General features: G+C 32.6%; 1 protein-coding gene across 2 annotated transcripts in view; it reads left to right on the forward strand.

Moving 5' to 3' along the window:
• The window catches only part of INTS6 (integrator complex subunit 6), an 82,375-nt gene that overhangs the window by 39,196 nt on the left and 23,359 nt on the right, over positions 1 to 19,820 (forward strand). For both annotated transcript variants that reach the window (XM_016143075.2, XM_016143076.2), the window contains 3 exons: positions 11,248 to 11,431; positions 17,008 to 17,133; positions 18,571 to 18,725. In XM_016143075.2, the coding sequence (XP_015998561.1) occupies positions 11,248 to 11,431; positions 17,008 to 17,133; positions 18,571 to 18,725 (465 nt within the window). The remainder of the gene's footprint in view (positions 1 to 11,247; positions 11,432 to 17,007; positions 17,134 to 18,570; positions 18,726 to 19,820) is intronic.

Here is a 19,820-nt window from a genome sequence, read left to right on the forward strand (position 1 = left end):
GGTATCAGTGCCTTGATTTGGACTTTCATTAATCTGTTTCTTCCTTTCATTCCTATTCCTTCTTCCATCAATCAGTCATACAAGTGCTTTTCTTAAAGTATGAGAGTAGCTCCCTAACTCGTCTTGGTTTCCTTCAATCTATCATATCGTGGCAATAATTATTCTGAAGCATACCACTTGAGTGTAATATTCTACTGTTCACAATGTTTCATTGCTTTCCATTGTCATTAGATTCCTTAGTACCCTTCATAGTGTAGTCAGTTACCTTATATATCCATCTATCCATTTATTCATTCAGATATGTTTATTGAATTTCTTCTATGAACCAGTCATTGTAGGAGATTCTGAGGATCAAATGGTGAGTGAAAACAAGCAGGAGCTCTGCCTCCATGAATCTAGATTTGAGAAGACAAACATTGATAAAAATTTCACATAGATAAAAGCAAAATTGCAACTATCAAATATCCAGCAGAAGGAAAGAATATGTGCTATGAGAGCTTACAATAAGGGTGCTAGATTTAGAGTTTGTAGAAATCTAAGATATGAAGAAATGAGGATTTACTACACCAAAAGTGGAAGGATGATCCTACCTGGCAGAGGGACTTGTACAGAGTCTTGAGAAATGAAGGATTGGAAGAAGGCTAAGGTGACTTGGAATGTAAAAGAAGAGGAGTCATTGTAAAAAGTGGAAGATGGTTTCTTGCAAAACTAGATAGATTATGGTGCTATTCACTGAGCTAGGAAATTTTGAAAGTACCATATGTTTGAGTTTGAGGTTCCTTAGAGCCGTTCAAGAGGGAATGTCAAGTAGGCAGAATGATTTTTGGTGCTCAGAAGAAAGACCTAGGCTGGTCATATAAAAATTTTAAATATTGTCTGAGTATAGATTGTAATTTAAGCTGTGGGTAGGCAGGTTGAGGGTTAAGTGTAAAAATTGACCAGGGCTTTAGCCTGAGCCTTGAAGACCTATAGCACTTAATACCAAGTATTGCAGATTGGGTCTGGGTTGAGGGTTGGAATGGAAAACAGAGCAGCAGCCAGAGGAGGAAAACCATGAAAATATTTTAGTATGAAAGCCAAAGGATTTAGTAAGTCTTTGTAAAGAGTGGTGAATAGTTTTGAAAACTGCTAGGAAGCCAAATCTGAAAAATGGCCACTCGATTTAATAACTCCTTTAGTCATATATTTCTGTGTAACAAGTCTTAAATCTTAGTGGCTTAAAACAACAGCAGTTTATTCTGAAGATTCTGTGGGTTGGGTTCATTCAGCCGAGGGCTTAACTGGGGCTAGAACATCCAAGATAGCCTTATTTATATTTCTGGGGCTTTGGTGCTCATTGTTGTTTGGGCACCTTGCTTCTTGTCTCTGTGGCTTCTGTCTCTCTATGTGATCTGTCATCAGTAGTCTAGTTCAATCTTCTTTACATGGTGGCTGGCTCCCAAGGTGGTAAGAATGAAGCTGCAAGGCGTACATTAAAACTTAGGCTTGGAACACTTTTGCCATACTGTCACCTACTACAGTGACCAAAAAAGTTCATTGATGACTTACAGTGGGAGTTGTTTTGGTAGAGTGTAAAGACTAGGAATTGACTAGCAGATGGACAAAAATTCCTTATTATGCCTCTGTATTTTCTCTAAATTTTACTCAAAACAGGCTACCAATTTCTGAATGCTTCCTGTTTCTTTACTTATATGCTCCCCTTCTCTTACATGTTATTCCTCTATCTCCCCCATATAAAAACCTTACCCATTCTTACAGGCTTTCTTAAAATCGAATTTAATTTCTCATTTTTGTACTTAATTCTCTAGCAGTTCTGAATTTTAATTTAGTTTTTTTATCCCAGTGTTTGTTTTTTATTTTTATTTCTTATCTTCTATATTTTTGATCATGATCTTCACTCTGTATATTCTCCCCAACCTGCAGAGGTTTCTAGATTTTCAGTAAAATTTTCATTTTTCAAACTTAGATGCTAACTTCCTCTTTGAGCCTTCCCTGGTTCATCCCCCAGCTAATCACTTATTCCTTTGTACCTCATGCATACTTTTACTATTGCACATCTTATATTATAATTTTTTACATGTTCTTGAAGGTAGGAAATTACAGCATCTAATGTGTTGCCTTTTATTAAATAATTGTTGAGTTATAGCTTGATTTGTGATCTCCATTCTTATTTTTTTAAAAAGTCCTCACACGATAACAATAATTGAATATTAATAATGACCTAATTACTTCTTTGATACTGTGCCAAATTCATTGGTATTAACTAGTGCATTAAACTATATAAAAGTGATGGTTTGGTGTATGAGGTAAAAAAATTTTACAAGAAATAATAATATGGTCATGTTCTTTATCTCTGAATAAGGTAAGCATTTATGAGGTTATAGTCTGTGTGGGCCTCTGTGGAAGTGTGTCTATATATAAATTTTCATGAGTATAGTACACTGAGCTAGATGGATTAATTGCTTTGTCCTCAACATACGAAATGGTTGTTTCCCTACTCCTCTTGCTCAAGGTATCAGACAGGTTTTGCATTTCATGTCTTGGAATTTTCTGTGTGCGGGCACATAAAAAGACCATAGAGATGAGCCGTTTACACACATAGGTACAGAATAATACTCCCGACTCTTGGAGGTAAGATTGTCTGGTTCTGCGACTCACCACTGACTCTACCATGGAATCCATGTTTGTGTTTTTGAATCCACATCTGTATGTACATTGGGATTGGAGGGGTGCACAATTTTTGCTGGCAGGACACAGAGGTGTTTATGCTCTGATTGCAGCTCTCACTCTGTCCCATATAACACTCGTACTTTCTTTAGGCTGATGGACCTCATTCTTTCATTTGACAAATCCTACCTCGGGGTAGGGCACAGAAAAGAATCTAGATCCTTCTCTCTGTCCTCTCTCAAAATGGTGGGATAGGCAACCAGGTAAATGGGTCATTAAAACTTAAGGTGGGAAGTATGATTATTAAAGGATATATAATTTAAATTACTTCAGTAATAGAACCAGTTGGTAGAACATCCAAGTGCAAGGGGACACCTCTTAAGGGGACACCTCTTAAATGTTGGCGTAGGCATGGATCAATCAACCCTGACTCATGACAGGCTCTGGTGTGATCATTATCCAGGATCCAGTTAGATTGTATGCCAGGAGAAATCTGGTTCCTGACTTAAATATGCTTAAAAAATAAATTTCTTTTATCTTTTTTCACTGTTTGCTGACTTTTATTTGTTTTTTACATTCTGCAAATTTAAAAAATAATCTATGAGAATCCTCATCAGTTGAGGTTTTACAATAGTTTCTCTTAAAGTGAACTAGCTCTAAATTGTTATCTCAAAGCTTATTTATTTAGCTTGGGGTAATCCTTATTAAATCCTGAAATAATGTTAGGCTTATGGTAGGTGCTCAGTGAATACAAAATAATTAAAATTTAAGTTGAGCCTTAGTTCAGTCTTGGCAGAATCAGAAATAAAATAATTAGGGTCTGAACCATAATCAAACATAAAACAAAGGGGGAATTGTACTTTTATATATACAGAAAGTTTGAGTATATCTAATGGTAGACTATTACCTAATCTGCCTTTTATTTTTTACACCTATGGAGAAATAAATTTTATTTTTTTAAATAAGAAGTTCAAGAATCACTCAAAAGTGGAAGGATAGTATACTCCAAAGGAAAGAAGGGGAAACAGGATAGATAGTCTTCCTAAATTTAAATCGAAGTTATATTTTCTTTTCTGTCAGCTATTAAGATAATTACTTAAGATATCTGGAATGGTGATATCAATAAAAATCATTTCAAATAATAATATAGAAATCCTCAGTTGTATTCAAGTAAAAATAAAACATTGTTAGTTTAAACAATAATTTTCTTTGTGTACTAGTCTATTTAGACTGAAGTTTTGCCAAATATAATATTATGAAGACTCGAGTGAAGACTAATAATGTCATGGTTATAGGAAAGTTCTCATATGATTGAATTACACATGATTTATCTAATTTTTAAAATTCTCAGTCTTCCTTAGATGCTCTAAACTTTTAATTATATAGGGGATTATTTGAGTGTGTATTCTCAAACAGATGTCCCCTGGCATACAGTCTTATATTAAAATTTGTCTCTAAAATGGGGATAATAATAGTACCTACCTCATTGATTTGTTATAAATATTATATGAAAAGATCATAGAATGGTGCTTGGCACATAGTAAGCACTCAATGTACTAGCTGTTGTTCATTTTTATTGTTATTACCCATGTACCAGAGAACTGGAAAAGACTAGCAATAGGAAGAAAAATGTATTGCTGCCTCTTTCCATTGGATAAAAGAGTAATTGGGGGAAGAACATAGGACTGTGCTTTACAAAAACAATCTAAAATGTTTATACCATATTAATTAATGGCTTAAAATAACTAGATTGATTCGGAAATCAATGATTTAAAACTTTTTTCTAAAAGTTATAAAGTTTCCATTTAACAGAATTAGTTTCTTTTTTATATTACTACCTCAGTACTTGATTATGTATTCTTTTATTATTATTACCAGTATTATTATTTTTATGGTGACATTGGTTAACAAAATTCAGTAAGTTTCAAGTGTACATTTCAACAGTAAGTCATATATATTTTGCATTGTATGTTGACCACCTGTAGTTAGATTTTCTATTTGTCACCACATATTTAACCCCTTTTCCCCATCTACTTCCTCCTCCCCCTTACCCTCTGGTAACCATTAGTCCATTGTTCATGTCCATGAGTCTCTGTTTGTCATGCTTTTTTGTTGCTTTTAGGTTTATAAGCGATATCATGTGGTTTTCAACTTTTTCTTTCTGGCTTATTTCGCTTAGCATGATTACCTCGAGGTTCATCCATGTTGTGGCAAATGGCAATATTTCATCTCTTTTTTAAAGCTTTATTTATTTACTCACCTATCTATCTATCTATCTGTCTATTTATTTGGCATTTTATTTACTTTTCCCCCTCTCCCCCCTCCCTCTTCCTCTCTGGTAACCACTAGTCCATTGTCCATGTCAATGAGTCTCTGTTTGTTTGTCCTATTCATTTATTGCTTTTAGGTTTATATCCCACATATAAGTGATATATGATTTTCAACCTTTTCTGTCTGGTTTATTTCACTTAGTATGAATATTTCAATGTCCATCCATGTTGTTGCAAATGGCAGTATTTCATCTCTTCTTATGGCTGAGTAATATTCCATTCTATATATGTACCACAGGTTCTTTATCCAATCATCTATCATAGGACACTTCGGTTGTTTCCATGTCCTGGCCACTGTGAATAATACTGCTAGGAACATTGGTGTGCAAATATCTTTTTGGATATGGGTTTTCAAGTCTTTTGGATAAACACCCAGTAGAGGGATTGCTGGATCATATGGTAGATCAATTCTTAGTTTTTTGAGGAACCTTCATACTGTTTTCCATAGTGGCTGTACCAATTTGCAGTCCCACCAGCAGTGTATGAGGGTTCCATTTTCTCCACATCCCCTCCAACATTTTTTATTATTCGTCTTGTTGGTGATAGCTATTCAAATAGGTATGAGATGGTATCTCATTCTGATTTTGACTTGCATTTCCCTAGTAGCTAGCCATGTTGAGCATCTTTTCAAATATTTTTTGGCCATTCGTATGTCTTCTAAGGGACAAGTGTCTGTTCAGGTCCTCTGCCCATTTCTTGATTGGATTGGTTTTTTTGTTGTTATTGAGTCGTATGAGTTCTTTGTATATTTTGGATATTAGGCCCTTATTGGAGGCGTTGCTTACAAATATATTTTTCCATTCAGATGGTCGTCTCCTTACCTTGTTAATGGTTTCTTTTTCTGTGCTGAAGGTTTTTAGTTTGATATTGTCCCATTCATTTATTTTGATATTTTAAAATACAGATTATGGTTTCACTAATGGTTAGGCATTATAAAGCATTGTTTAAGAGCACAGAATCAGAAGCCAAATTACCTGAGTTTCAAGTCTGTCCTCTCATCATTTACTTTCTACCTTCCAGCAAATTACTGAAGCTCTTTGTGTCTCAGTTTTTTAAGTAGGAAGTACAATAGTGCCTGTGGATTAAATAAATTAGTGTATATAATGAGCTTAGAACAATGTCTGCCATTTAATAGTAACTACTATATAACGTGATTATTAATGACTAACTTTTTAAATATCAGTTTAGACATTTAAATTTAAGTATTCTCATACCAAAGTTTCCTGCAATTAAGTCTCAGAAAACAGTTTTTGTAAAACTATCTTCCTGTCAACTGTTCAGAAATAAAAATACTAATATCTCGATAGCCAGTACTGTGATTTTCCATTTTCTTCTGTTAGCTTATCGTTAAACACACTTCTTTAGGAACATGATCCCTTTTCTCAGAACTCTTCAAGTAGTGGGACTATATTATGAACCTTTAAATCTCCAGAACCTAAACATGCCTAATATTTGGTAGGTGAAAAAAAAAATGATGAGTGAAAGAAAGCTGGCTAATTTTCAGTGACTAGTCTAACTTCTTGCAGTATATTTTAATAGCTAATCAAGTAGACTCTCTCTTAAGAGTCCTTATAAATGTCTCAGTTTGGGGGTTATTGATTATATCTGATCTACTGTTTATACAATGTGTATGAAGTTTTATTTTCTTTGATTTCATATAAAATAACAACACTGTTGTAAAAGGGGTATAGAGAACTACTTAAAGAATTTAGTGGCTTTTGACAGTTATCTCCATATTAATATATTCTACTATTCTGGATTAGAGTAAGTGATAAAAAATGTTTGCCACATTTCTCCAGTCCTGTTCTTTTTTGTTGTAGATTTTTAAAAATTTAATAAATAGAACATTGCTGATAGTAAAGGTGTAGTTTCCTTTGTTCCTCAACTCAGTGTTACTTCTGTCCCACTTCCCCATACCAGAAGCAACAATTATCATGAATTTGGCGTGTAGCCTTCCAGTGCATGTTTTTACCACATGTATGTATAATACATATATAAAACTAAGTAATATTTAACAGTGCATATAGATGCTAAATATGTGCGTCATTTTGACTCTTGCCTTTTTTTTCCATCCAATATTGGTTTTGATCTAGAAATACACTTGTATAGTCCACGAATGTAAGAAAAATGTGACATTCCAAAGCTGCAGAGAAAGAATGGTCTTCTTAAAAAATGGGGCTATGTCAATGGGATATCCATTTGAGAAAATAATCTCCCTTCAGCCCACCTCATACTGTATAACAAACTCAATTCTGAATACGTTTCAGGTTTAAATGTAAGTGATAAAATAATAAAGCTTTTAGAAGAAAGCTGAACATTTTCTTGATTTTTAAGAACACAAAAAGTACTAACCATAAAAGGAAAAATATATTATAACAAATTCTATTTATCAAAAGATACCAATAAAATAATGAAAGAAGTCAAAAAGTGGGAGAAATTTGTAATTCCTATAGCCAACAAAGGACTCATCTGAAATATATTAATAATTCTTCAAATCAATAAGAAAAAGACAGGTAACTCAGTTTTTTAAAAACTAGGCAGAAGACTTAATAGGTACTTCACAAAAGAGCATAGCAAAATGGCCTTGAAGTATATGAAAGATGTTCAGCTTCCATAACTTCAGGGAAATTCACACCCCACTGAGACACTGCTACACACACATGCCGAAAGGGCTAATGTGAAAAAGACAGCTAAACTAAGTGTTGCTGAAGGAGATATGGAACAGCTGGTATTCTTGTACACTGTTGGTTGGAGTATAAATTGGTACAACTACTTCGGAAAACTGGCAGTATCAGATCAAAGTAAATATAGTTATACTCTGTAACCCAGCAGTAATTCTTCTTAATAAAAGCGTATATCCAACTGAAAAGTATACATACGTTTTCCATAGACATTACCTTTATATAAAGTTCAAAATGAGGCAAAACTAATCAATTGGAGAAGGGGTAGTTACTGGAGGGGGCATAAAATAGTAAGGTTCTTTTTCTTGATGTAAGTGCTTGTTAAAGAAGGGCATTCAACTTGTGAAAATTCATCAAGCTATATTTTCATGACTTGTGTTCTTTTATGTATGCATGGGTGGATGTATATATGTTATAGTATCCAAAAAATATGGTTTAGAGGTTGATCCATGTTGGATATTAAGAGATCTAGTTTATTCATTTCAACTCTGGTTTATGAACAGATCATGGTTTACTTATTAATCCTCTTATTCGATTTCTAAGCTGTTTTCAATTTTCTCTATTTCAAATAATGCCGTAGACAATATTCTTTTACATGTCTTCTTGGGAAAATACTAGAGTTTCTCTAAGATGTACAAACTAGAGGTAGCATTGCTGGGTTCATCTGCAGCTTGCCAGGTATTCTCAAATTGTTCTCCAATATGTCTGTATGGAGGCGTGATGGTGAATTCCCATTGCTATGTATACTTGTCATCACTTGATATTGTCAAACTTTTAAAGTTTACTAATGTGATGGATATGAAATGGTATCTCATTGATATTTTAATTCGCATTGTTCAAAGTTAGTGTATTTGAGCATTTTCCACATATTTATAAGCCATATGTATTTCTTTGGGTATTTGGCCTATTTTTCACTTTTGGGAATCATCTGTTCATATTTATTACAAATTTTTCTTATGCTTAGTTATATATTTTTTCTTCTTGATACTTGTATAATTTGCTTTGATTCTCAAAGTCTATGTATTCAGAAAGACCTCCCTTTGTGATTTTAAGACATTGCTAGAATTTCAACTGTAGACTTTGGATTTGGAGTAATTCAACCCTCCTAAGAATATTTTTCCATCAGGTTTTAAATGTTTCCTGTCTCTATTTGTCTGCCATCACTCCTTTCTATTTTCCTATCACATTTCAGCTATAGAGGATTTTCCTCTCTCTTTGGTGATGAGAGAGGGTGGTAGTGATATTGGAATAGGAAATAATAAAAGATAGAAAAATAAATAAAAATTTGAAGTTTATAAAATTGATATGGCTATGTGTAAAATATACTTGTGACCCTTCTTGGTTTTTTGTTTGTTTTACTTGAAATACATTCTAGATCTAGCATTGTACAGCCAAAGGCTAATTATTTCATTGTATATTATCTCCCTAAAGATGTTCATCATCATCTTATTAGTTATGTGTGTGTGTGTGTGTGTGTGTGTGTGTGTGTGTGTGTGAATGATTATTATTTGATTGTTGTTTGTGTATGTCTATATAGTTTGGGGTCTGTCATTCCGCCTACCACTTACATACAAGGTCTATGCAGTGCTGTTATCCACTGGATTCTTGAGATAGTTCCACATATCCATTACTTCTCAGAACAATACATTAATTAACAGTTGAAACCCTTTTCTGCCAGTGTGTTCATATTTCTGTGATCTTATAGAGAAAATGAGCACTTGGTAGTTGTGCTTCCCTAGTACAAAGGTAGTCTGGAGTAAAAGGAGATGATGAAAACAGTGCTTTATTACTTATCTTCTGGCAGAGTATGGTAATAGCAGCAAAGGACTTGGAGTCCTGAGCTGTTTTGCAAATGTCACAGAGCCTTTGAGATTAGGGAACCTTCCTTAGAGAACATGTTGGTCCAGATTTCTTTCAACATTTCTTCCTTATTCTGAATTCTGCCTTACGTAGAATCAGTGCCAGAGGATGAGCTCATGACTCCTGGTCATGGTCACAAAATCTTGGCTAATCTTGATAAAGGAATCATATTCTCTTGTCAAGAATCTTTTGGAGAGAGATGACAGTTTATCAGAGCTTTACTAAGAACACTCTTAGAATAGAATTTGATTTTTTTAATTGTTTGATATAAATCAGTGAAGAAACTTGAGTCTTAAATCAGTATAGAATAGCTTCAATCCCTAATATATTAAGTTCAGAAATATTTGTGCTAAGAAACAGACTGTAAGCAATACAAGTGTATATTGCTTTATGACAAGAGTAGTATAAACTCTGGCAATTTGGAAATGATTATTTTAAAGTGTGTTCTATACTGTAAAGAAAACTCCAATATTTGTATAAATAAGTTCCTGAGTATGCTGATGCTGGGCTTTATTTTTATTTAAAGAAATTTTAGTTAGTATGGATTTTTGTTTTCCTAAGCATGATATCATCATCACACTTAAAATATTGTTAATAATTCTAGTAACGTATTTCCAAATTTTCTGATTGTCTCAAAAATCTTTGTTTTTGATTGTTTTGTCTTTTTTTTTCTATAACAGTGTAATCAACCCTCCCCACTCTGCTTTTTCATGCAGTTGATTTATTAGAGAAGCCAGGTCATCTATTCTGTAGAATGTCTTTCATTCTGGATCTGACTGATTGCTATCTTGTGGTGGTGGTTAACTTGATCCTATATCCCCAGTAGCCCCTGTAAATTGGTAGTTAGAATTAAAGGCTTGATTAGATTCAGGTTTAACTTTTCCTTTCCTTCCGATGTTAGACTTTCTATTGCATTACATCCCGAGACGTATTGTTTGGTTGTTCCCATTTTATTATGCTAAGATTATTGTACAAAGGATCTGTTGATACAAAGGTGCCCATTAGAATCACTTTAAAATTTCTAGAGATTCTTAAGAGTCTTAGATTCTCATTTAGCTGGTCTGATGGGGATGGAGAGAGATACTATTTAAAAAACAAACAAGAAAAAATTGCACACCCTCTATTTTCACTCAGATATAGTAAGAATTATTACCTTTAATACATTTAATATAAAATTAGTGACAGAATCTACTTTTATGCAAGTGCTTTGGGAATGTATGTTTTCTATAAAATGAAGCATATTTAAAATTATTAACTGTGGAGATGTTTGAGGCTGCTGTTGTGTAATAGAAGGGGTACAGATACCCAGGAGTCCAAAAGGTTTATTCTCTTTGAGACCCATTTTTTAAAAAATCTAGAAAATAGGAATAATTATTATAGGTTGTTTGAATGATTAAATGAAATGATTTATTTGGAAGCTGTCTATCATCTGATGGTTGATTGCCTTGAAATCTGAAAAGCATTATAGTAATAGATTTTTTCAATTGAATTCTTCAGAGAAGAGCTTAAGAAAATTGAAATAACACTATCTTATGTGCTATTTTAGCTATATCTGCTTAAGCATTTGTTTTGGAGCTTTTTTTTTTTTTTTTTTTTTTTAACCCATGGGAGACTCATGATACGGTTTTAATAGAAGTTTAATTAATGAGTTCTTTTGGGGAAAATAGCATGTGGAAATCTTACCGTTTTTTTACCTCCTTTACTTTCAGCTCCATTTACCTCTTAATTCTCCTTTGCCTGGGAGTGAATTGACCAAGGAACCTTTTCGTTGGGATCAGAGACTCTTTGCATTAGTGTTGCGGTTGCCTGGCACCATGTCAGTAGAATCAGAACAGTTGACAGGTGTGCCTTTAGATGACTCTGCAATCACACCGATGTGTGAAGTGACAGGCGGTAAGTTTTTTCCTGGCAGTCTTTCAGTGACTTAAAGCAGAATTTATCTGAATGTCTTAAAATGTACATTTCAAAGACTCCGTATTTGTTTTGTTTAACAAGTTATATAATGTTAGTAAGTTGTAGACATTTATGGTTTTAAAACTACACTGATGAAGATCTGTGATTTGATTTGACTAGGATGTGAAAACTATTGGATACAATAATGAATAGCAATTTTTTTCTACCCATATAGAAAATACTGGTATATGAAGTTGTTAAACTTATTTTCTTATCTATAAAGATCGCAAATGCTTTATAAATGCCAAAGAATTATTTTCTGTGAAAAATGTCTTGGGAATCATCTCATTATCCATTATCTATGTAATGATTAATGTCTGGTTAAGTGCATTTTCTTTTTTCAGAGGCAAAGAGGAAGCTAGATAGTTTAGAGGAAATACCAGTTAGTCCATGTAGTCATTGTATTAAGTCAACATTAATGATACTCTTGAAACAGAATATGTGATAAACTCAGAACTTCTTTAATGTGGAATTAGTTAACAGGTAGATTAATTTGGATGACTATGTATTGAGTGCCTGCTGTGTACAAAGCACTGTTCCATACTTTAGGACTTCAGTAGTGAATATGACAGATATGGTATTCTTGCTTTCATGGAGCATTTTAGTTCTCACTGAAGGAATTTGAACCTAAAATGCCCAAGTCTGGCATACCACTATTTCACCTGTGTCAGGGGCTTATGACAGTCTCTAGATATCGTCAGTGCTCTATTGAGATTCTGTAATAGCCAGCTATATAAGTTAAAGTAAAATATAAGGTCTAATGAATATTTTAGGTACCTTTATTCTAAAATTTCGTAGGTTTTAGAAATCTGCAAAATTCACAGACAAAAGAGGTACCCTACATAGGTGTGTGAAGTAGGTAAATTAGGAAGTTGTTACTTAATTATTAAATGTTCCTATTTTATAGAAGTACTTTTAGGTGAACTCTTGTAATGCCTTCACAATTTAATTTTACAAAAAAAAAAGGCATATACCTAAAATTTTAAAGGGAAAACCTGTCAGTCATCTAAACTTGACAATTCACTGCTAACAATTCTCTGTGCATGGATAATATTTATCAGTGACAGTCCTAATTGTTTCTGTGGGTGGATGCAAATTTGTATTCAGGAAATTTTGGTTTTCAGCCTTGAACTGGGCCACTTGCTAAAATTCTGTTTTTTGTTTTGTTTTGTTTTTAACTAGGGTTTTCAACTTAACAGCTTGAAGAAGGGATTTGAGGCTGTAATCTAAACATTCTCATATCGGAATTTCCTTACTATAAATTACTTAGTTTGAATTTAGAATTATGAGACTACATGTACTATAACTTTCGTCTTCTCTGGGATTAAGAATATTCAGAGTATGAAATGGAGTGAGTGGTATAATCAAAGAGTCTGAAAAAGAACCTGAGACACCATATAGTAGTTGATGTCCTTGTCTTTGGGCAGTAATATACTAAAGTTATCTTGTTTATTCTTTGAAAGGAACATCTCCAGAGGAGAAGATTCCGAAGTCACCCTTGGTAATATCTTTTAATGACCCAGAAACCTTAGTCAGTTAAGAAATTAGGAAGATTTTCCCAATCGTATGTACATCCTGAATCTCTCCTGATGTACTAGTTTATTTGCCTCTCATGCTCTTGCTAGCAAAACTGGGAAGCTGCTCAAATAGCCACTCACCTTTTCATATATCTGATTAATATTTTTTCTTATTTACTTTAAAAGAATGTTCACTGAAGAAAATTTTGAGGATAAAACACCAGAAAAGTAGAAGAGAAAAGCTAATGTCCATTGGTATGGCACTATGTAGTATATAATGACTGCTAATAATTCCTGTGCATTTTTTAAAATTAATGGTAAGAGTAGCGTGTGTACATTTATATTTCCCATTGTAGAGTAATTCATGTTTACTTAGGAAAAATTGGAAGGAAACTTTGCCAAAATAACTGATTCATATTTTATTATATTTTTACGTGTGCTTTTAAAAAATTGTACAATCGTCATTGTAAGCATTTTTCTTTTACCATAAGGTAATTAATGAGTACCCACTCTATGCTAAATAACTTCTTGATGCTGGGAATACAGTAGGAACAATAGACAGAAAGCTTACATTTTGGGACTATGGCATAAAATCTTGTGAGATGAATAAATAATGTTATTTTAGAGAGTGCTTCTTTGAAGAAAAACTAGTAGGGTGAGGGTGTATGGAGTAACCTGAAGAAGACAATGAATATTATTGGGAAGTCTTGAGGGAGAAATGGTCTCTCTTTTTACCGCAAACCTAAAGTATATGCTTACCTCAGTTTGAATCGCTTTGAAATATTGCTTATCCTTGGAGATTATTATACTTGTCTAAAGAAGTAAATAAAGACAACAGTTGTTTTTTCATAAATTACATTTGCATATCTCTAACCTTGAAGTTAAGGTCAATCATTTGGATAGGGATTAAATCAGCCTTGTTTGTGTCTTAAAAATATTAATTTTATTAAAATTATTGTTACAGCATGTTCATTGACCCTCTTATTTTCAAATGAGGTATAATTGACACACATTATATTAGTATACAATAAAATGATTCTATATTTATATTTATTGTGAAATGATCACAATAAGTGTAACATAGGAACAGAAATCTGAATAATGGAATAAACCATATGGAGCTCTAGGCAGAGGAAATTGTAAGTGAAGGAACATGCTGTATTGGGAGCAACAGAAAGGCTGATATGGTCGGAGCTTACATAAGATAGAGTAGAGAGTAACAGGTTTAGTGAGGTAGGCAAGGACCAAATATTGAATAGCTTTTTGGGTCATAATAAATGTTTTTAACTTTCCTAGTGTGATAAGAAAACATTGAAAGATCAGCTGCTAGATGAAAAAATACTGTAAAGTGGCAAGAATCGAAGCAGGGACTAGTAAGTGATGACAGTACTTTGGCTAAAAGTGCTAGGTTTGGACATGGTCAGGAGATACGATGCAAAGGACAACCAAGTATGAGGGCAGTGAAGAAAGAAGGAATCCATGATGATTCCTAGATGATCCAATTGGCCTGAACAAGGGGAGGTGAATGGCTGTGCCATGGACTGAGATGGGTACTTTGGGGAGAAGCAGGTGTGGGGGAAATGGAGGGATGATACCAAATCAGAAAATACCTAATAGATATGCTGGTGAAGTATGAAGGATAAAAGCATTTTATAAAAATTTTAACACTTCTAGATTAAATCAATTTAACTTTCTTATCCTCTGTTAAGGACTGTTGCTCAACTTAGAAATGTTCTATTTGTCTCTTCTGTTATACTAAAAGGATAATTAGAAGGCTTCTGTGGGAAAGTTTTTTTTTTCCCCTTGACTGCCTTCATACTCATTATATTTAGTTTGATTTTTTTGTGGACTCTACATAACCACAGCTGAGCCAGCTTCTTGACTTGAAGGTGTGTACTTTTCTCACAAATATAATTGGTGATCCTAGAAACTTTATGCTTCAATACAGAGTGTCATACATTCCGAAGGGTAAGTTTTGACAGAGAGAGTAAGAGAAACATTACATAGGCTATAAGCTCACTTTGTAAAGATAGCAAAATTTGCTATTTCTCTTCAACTTTCAAAAGAACTAATGCATTTTTATTGTTTGCCAAATTATTCAAGTTTATTCACTTTTTAATTTTCATTAAGCATCATTATTAGTAACTTTATTTCATACTAAGATCATAACTCATTTACTTATAATTTTCCTAATTAATTGATGATGACACAGGTTTGGGGAATGGAGAGATTGCCACAATTTTACACTTAAAACTTTTGTTTTTTATGACATTTTGGGAATCTGCCTAAGTTGTATGAAATGAGACACCTTTATATAATCTTCTAAATACTTTGTGTTTTAAGGTGGTTAGCCTTTTTATGTATTGTTTTATAGTGTATGTTAAAATTGACTCAAAATATTTTAATTTACTGATTCTTTTAAAATAAGTGAAACTTCATATAGACATTCTGGTTTATATATCGATTTCAGATTAACATCATATACCCTGTTTTAAGAGTTTGAATTTTGTTTGCACTATTGTAGTAACTTGGATAAATTAGTTAATCTTTACATACTTTAGTTTTCTCATTTGTAAAATGGGGAAGGTAACTCAGATGTTGCTAGGATTAAATTAATATGATAAAATGATTAGAATAGTGCCAGGCATATAGGCACTCAGTAATTGGTAGGCATTTTTATGATTACAGCACTCATTATCATACACAGGTAAGTGTTTGTTATATGATACTTGTTTTTCTAGGTAAAGGTGCCTCTGAGAAGAATTTGAACCACGCTATTGCTTAATGTTCTCTTTTCTGAATAGCCTTTAGCAAATCACACGTTAAGTATAAATTAATATGAGTAATTTGGTGCATCAAATATAATGATATATTTGTTTTTGGTTGAATTGTTGGATATGTAAAATTCCTTATTGAGCTCATTACAAATTGTATTACATTGTAAGATGTTTGGTTAACGATTGTTTTAGCTGTTAAGGTTTTCAGCATTGGTCTATATCAGTACATGTAATAGAAATATGACACATGTTAAATGTATAATTATAAATTTTATAGTCACATTAAAAAGATGAAATTTTAATAATATCTTAATTCAGTATATACACAATATTATTTTAACCTGAATTTGATATTTAAACATTATTGAGATATTTTACATTATTTTCATATTGTGTACATAATATTTTATATTTACTATACGTCTCAATTTGGACAAGCCATGTTTCAAGTTCTCAATAGCCATATGTGGCCAGTGACTATAGTATGAGACAACATAGGTCTAGATATATGGAAAATCCCTGTTTAAGAAATCTTTTTATTAGTCTTTTTTCATAATCACTAGCATTTTAATCTTCTGAACTAAAAATCCTATAGGTTATAAAATATGCAAAAGGGAAATTCATTTAATAATAGGTGATTCCCAAGTATGTAAGTCAAATAAAATTCAGAAACGTACTTGCTACCATCTATATATAGCAAAGTATAAATATTCAAAATAACAATAACTGCCACCAGACCGATTAAATACTTACTGCTCTGTGCTTAGCATTAATCTTAGTGATAATACTTTGGCTAAGCAGGAGTAAAATTCATCTTTACTATATATACACAACATCCTAAAGATGAACTGTATTGGATAACAATTGGAGATAGTTTATGATGTATATATTTTTAAAATCACATTTTATATCATATATAATATATATATAATTAAAACATGATTTTTAAATAGTGATTTGTTCAGAACAAGATTTCTATTTTCCATTTACCCATAATTAGAAGGAAAAAATGTATAAACTCTGACAAAATGGAATTGTTGGTTTATTTAAAATAACTGTTTTTATTCATTCTTCCATAAGATAATGAAATAAGTCAAACTTTACCATTGAACCTTTGTTAATCAGTTCTGTCAGAAACTCCAGTATTGTTCTTTCTTGCTAAAGGTAGGAATTTCTGCAACTAACTAGTTCACTTTATTTGTTTTTTGTTTTTTTGCCTCAGGCCGCTCATACTCTGTATGTTCTCCAAGAATGCTTAATCAGTGTCTGGAGTCCTTGGTGCAAAAAGTGCAAAGTGGGGTAGTAATAAACTTCGAAAAAGCAGGACCAGATCCTTCCCCTGTAGAAGGTATTATTGTACTTTCCTTATAGACATTCTAAATTTGTTGTATCAATTATTCAACTAGAATTTAAAAATACTGTGACTTGGCTCTAAGATTGGCAAGGCCAAATTATTAAGATGACAGAATAGCTATTGGTAAAGAAGGAACATTAAATAGGAAAGTCAAGGTAACCTGGTAGTGGTTCAGTAGCATCACTTTTTTTATATTGATTGTTCATAGCCTGAAATTTTATAAGAACCAAAAACCTTTTTAAACATTTACAGGTGAGCAACCTCATATTTCCTTTTTAGTATTGTAACATTGCCTCTTTCCTGTATATGTGCTTCATGTCCCTTAATTCACAAGAATGAACTCTAGGTGTTTATTTAGTTTCTTAGCTGTATTTTTTCTAAGGATCAGACTGGTCAGAACCAAAAAAATGAGGAACCAGCTTTTGCCAGTAGGCATGATAATTTTAACTCTAGCTAAGCCCCCACCTGGCTTTATTCTAATATTTTTTGATCATGATATTAGCCAGAGGGTATAAGGAGTAACACTAGAACTAATGGACAGCTACTTGGACTCTGCATTGTATGAGGGAGCTTATAACAAGAATTTGAAAGTCGTTAATGACACTTGATAGAGGTGATCCACTAGAGCAGGAGGAAAATCATAGAAATGAAAAAAATGGGTACCTTCAGAGAGGGATTCTAGGGAAGGAGCAGAAGACGGTAAGATCATATAAATTATATCACTGTTTCTGGCTTAAAAACAATCTTTTCTTTTTAATTGAATTGTTAGGCATGAAATATATTTCTTTTTAGATTACTTTAGTGCTTGGGTTAGAGTTAGGTACTAAGTTAATGTTTGCTTGAAGAGAGTTGTTATTTTAATAGAATTATTTTAGATTAATTACTTCAGATCTGGATTTGCGTGTGTGTGTGTGTGTGTGTGTGTGTGTGTGTGTATATGTGTGTGTATACATATATGTGTGTGTGTGTGTGTGTATTTGTTAGGATTTAGTTAAAATGATTTCTCATTTAACAATACTTACCTAGTTGTTACTAAGCCAAACGCGATGATAAAGAAATTGAGTGTTAAAAAACACCCCAAAACAAAATTGAATATTTGTCTATATCATCTGGTGGAGGAAACATGTTATTTATTAAATAAGGGTTTATTAAATGTTTCACATATTCTGATTGGGTAGGCAAAGGATGCTATGAGACCTTTCAGCTGTTGAACTCCTAGTTGGCATTTGCAGACTTTAGACTTCAGAATTTTGACCTAATCTAAATGTTAAGCAGTCGTGATATTATTCTACCATGTAAGGAGAATAGGAAAATTCAGAATTGAACAAGTAATAGGACATTTTTATTAATTAACTAATAATGGATATGATTTAACTTTTTATGCTTTATTCTCTTAATGATGTATGCTTTGTCTTAATTTCTTTGCTATAGATGGGCAACCAGATATATCAAGGCCTTTTGGATCACAGCCTTGGCATAGCTGTCACAAACTCATATATGTCAGACCAAATCCTAAAACCGGGGTTCCTATAGGTCATTGGCCTGTTCCAGAATCTTTTTGGCCAGATCAGAATTCTCCAACACTAGTAAGTACCAGAGAGACTGTGACTTTATAATAGTAACCATTTAGCTGCATTTCATATTACTTTTAAGTACCGTCTGTTAAAGGAGTGGCTAGTTAATGGGAATTAAGAGAGATGTTGAAAGTGCTGTGATAAGCTACTAGTTGTGTTTAGTGTTCTGTATTGTTCATTATGTAGTAATAGAAAAAAGGCACCTGTTTCTTTTAGAATCTAATACTCTGTTTACGCTTTTATTATTGACATCTGGGTATAGAATCTAATGAGTTTCTCTTTGTCCTCTAAACATAATGCAACATGAAGATTTGCTTCTGAGGCTCAATTTAGAATTTAAATTAAAGCTTAGAAAATTCTGATTGTGTGCAGTCTTTTAAGACTTAGTTTTACAAATATATGTTGACTGTATGGTTTTAGTTATATTCAATGTTTTCAGTCTGGAGGTTTAAGGTAGAAAAGATATTCTGGTCTTATTTACATGAATTATTTTTAGAAACAGGCTTGTTGAATGATCATGGAGAATTATCAGTATTCGCTATATAGTTCTTATAGGATAAATTTATACAAATACCTATTTGATATTGTTAATAGACTTTTTTTTTTTAGATTAGTATATATTTTTTTCAGATTAGTATTTTTTCTAGTATCTGAGGCCATCATGGGATATTTTGTGGGAGAGCATGGCGGTGGTTCTTTTCATATTGCCCTTAGAAGATAAGAATTATATTTCAAACAAAGATCATTAAGCAGTCTTTAATGTTTCATGAGGCTATCATTTATGAATTAAACTGAACCCTATATGAAACCTTTTCTACTTTAAACCTCTATCAACTCTTCAGGATAATATTTACTTTTAATCTATAAAGTGATACTTCCTTTATTCATTTTGGTTTAATGAAATTAAGGTTTTATAAATTTCAACAAGGTATCTTTTTTTATTCCTTTTTTTTCTGATTGAACCATCATAGTTTTTTAGTCTGGTCTTACAGAGAAGCTCTTAATTTCTTCATTTTTCTTTCTGTTCTGGAGGCTTTTTAACTCTTATAGATATCAAATGTCTATGAAATAGTGTCTTCTTAGTTATTTGTTTACACAGCAGTACAG

This window comes from Rousettus aegyptiacus, unplaced genomic scaffold (genome assembly GCF_014176215.1).
Source record: "Rousettus aegyptiacus isolate mRouAeg1 unplaced genomic scaffold, mRouAeg1.p scaffold_m13_p_11, whole genome shotgun sequence".
NCBI lineage: Eukaryota > Metazoa > Chordata > Mammalia > Chiroptera > Pteropodidae > Rousettus > Rousettus aegyptiacus.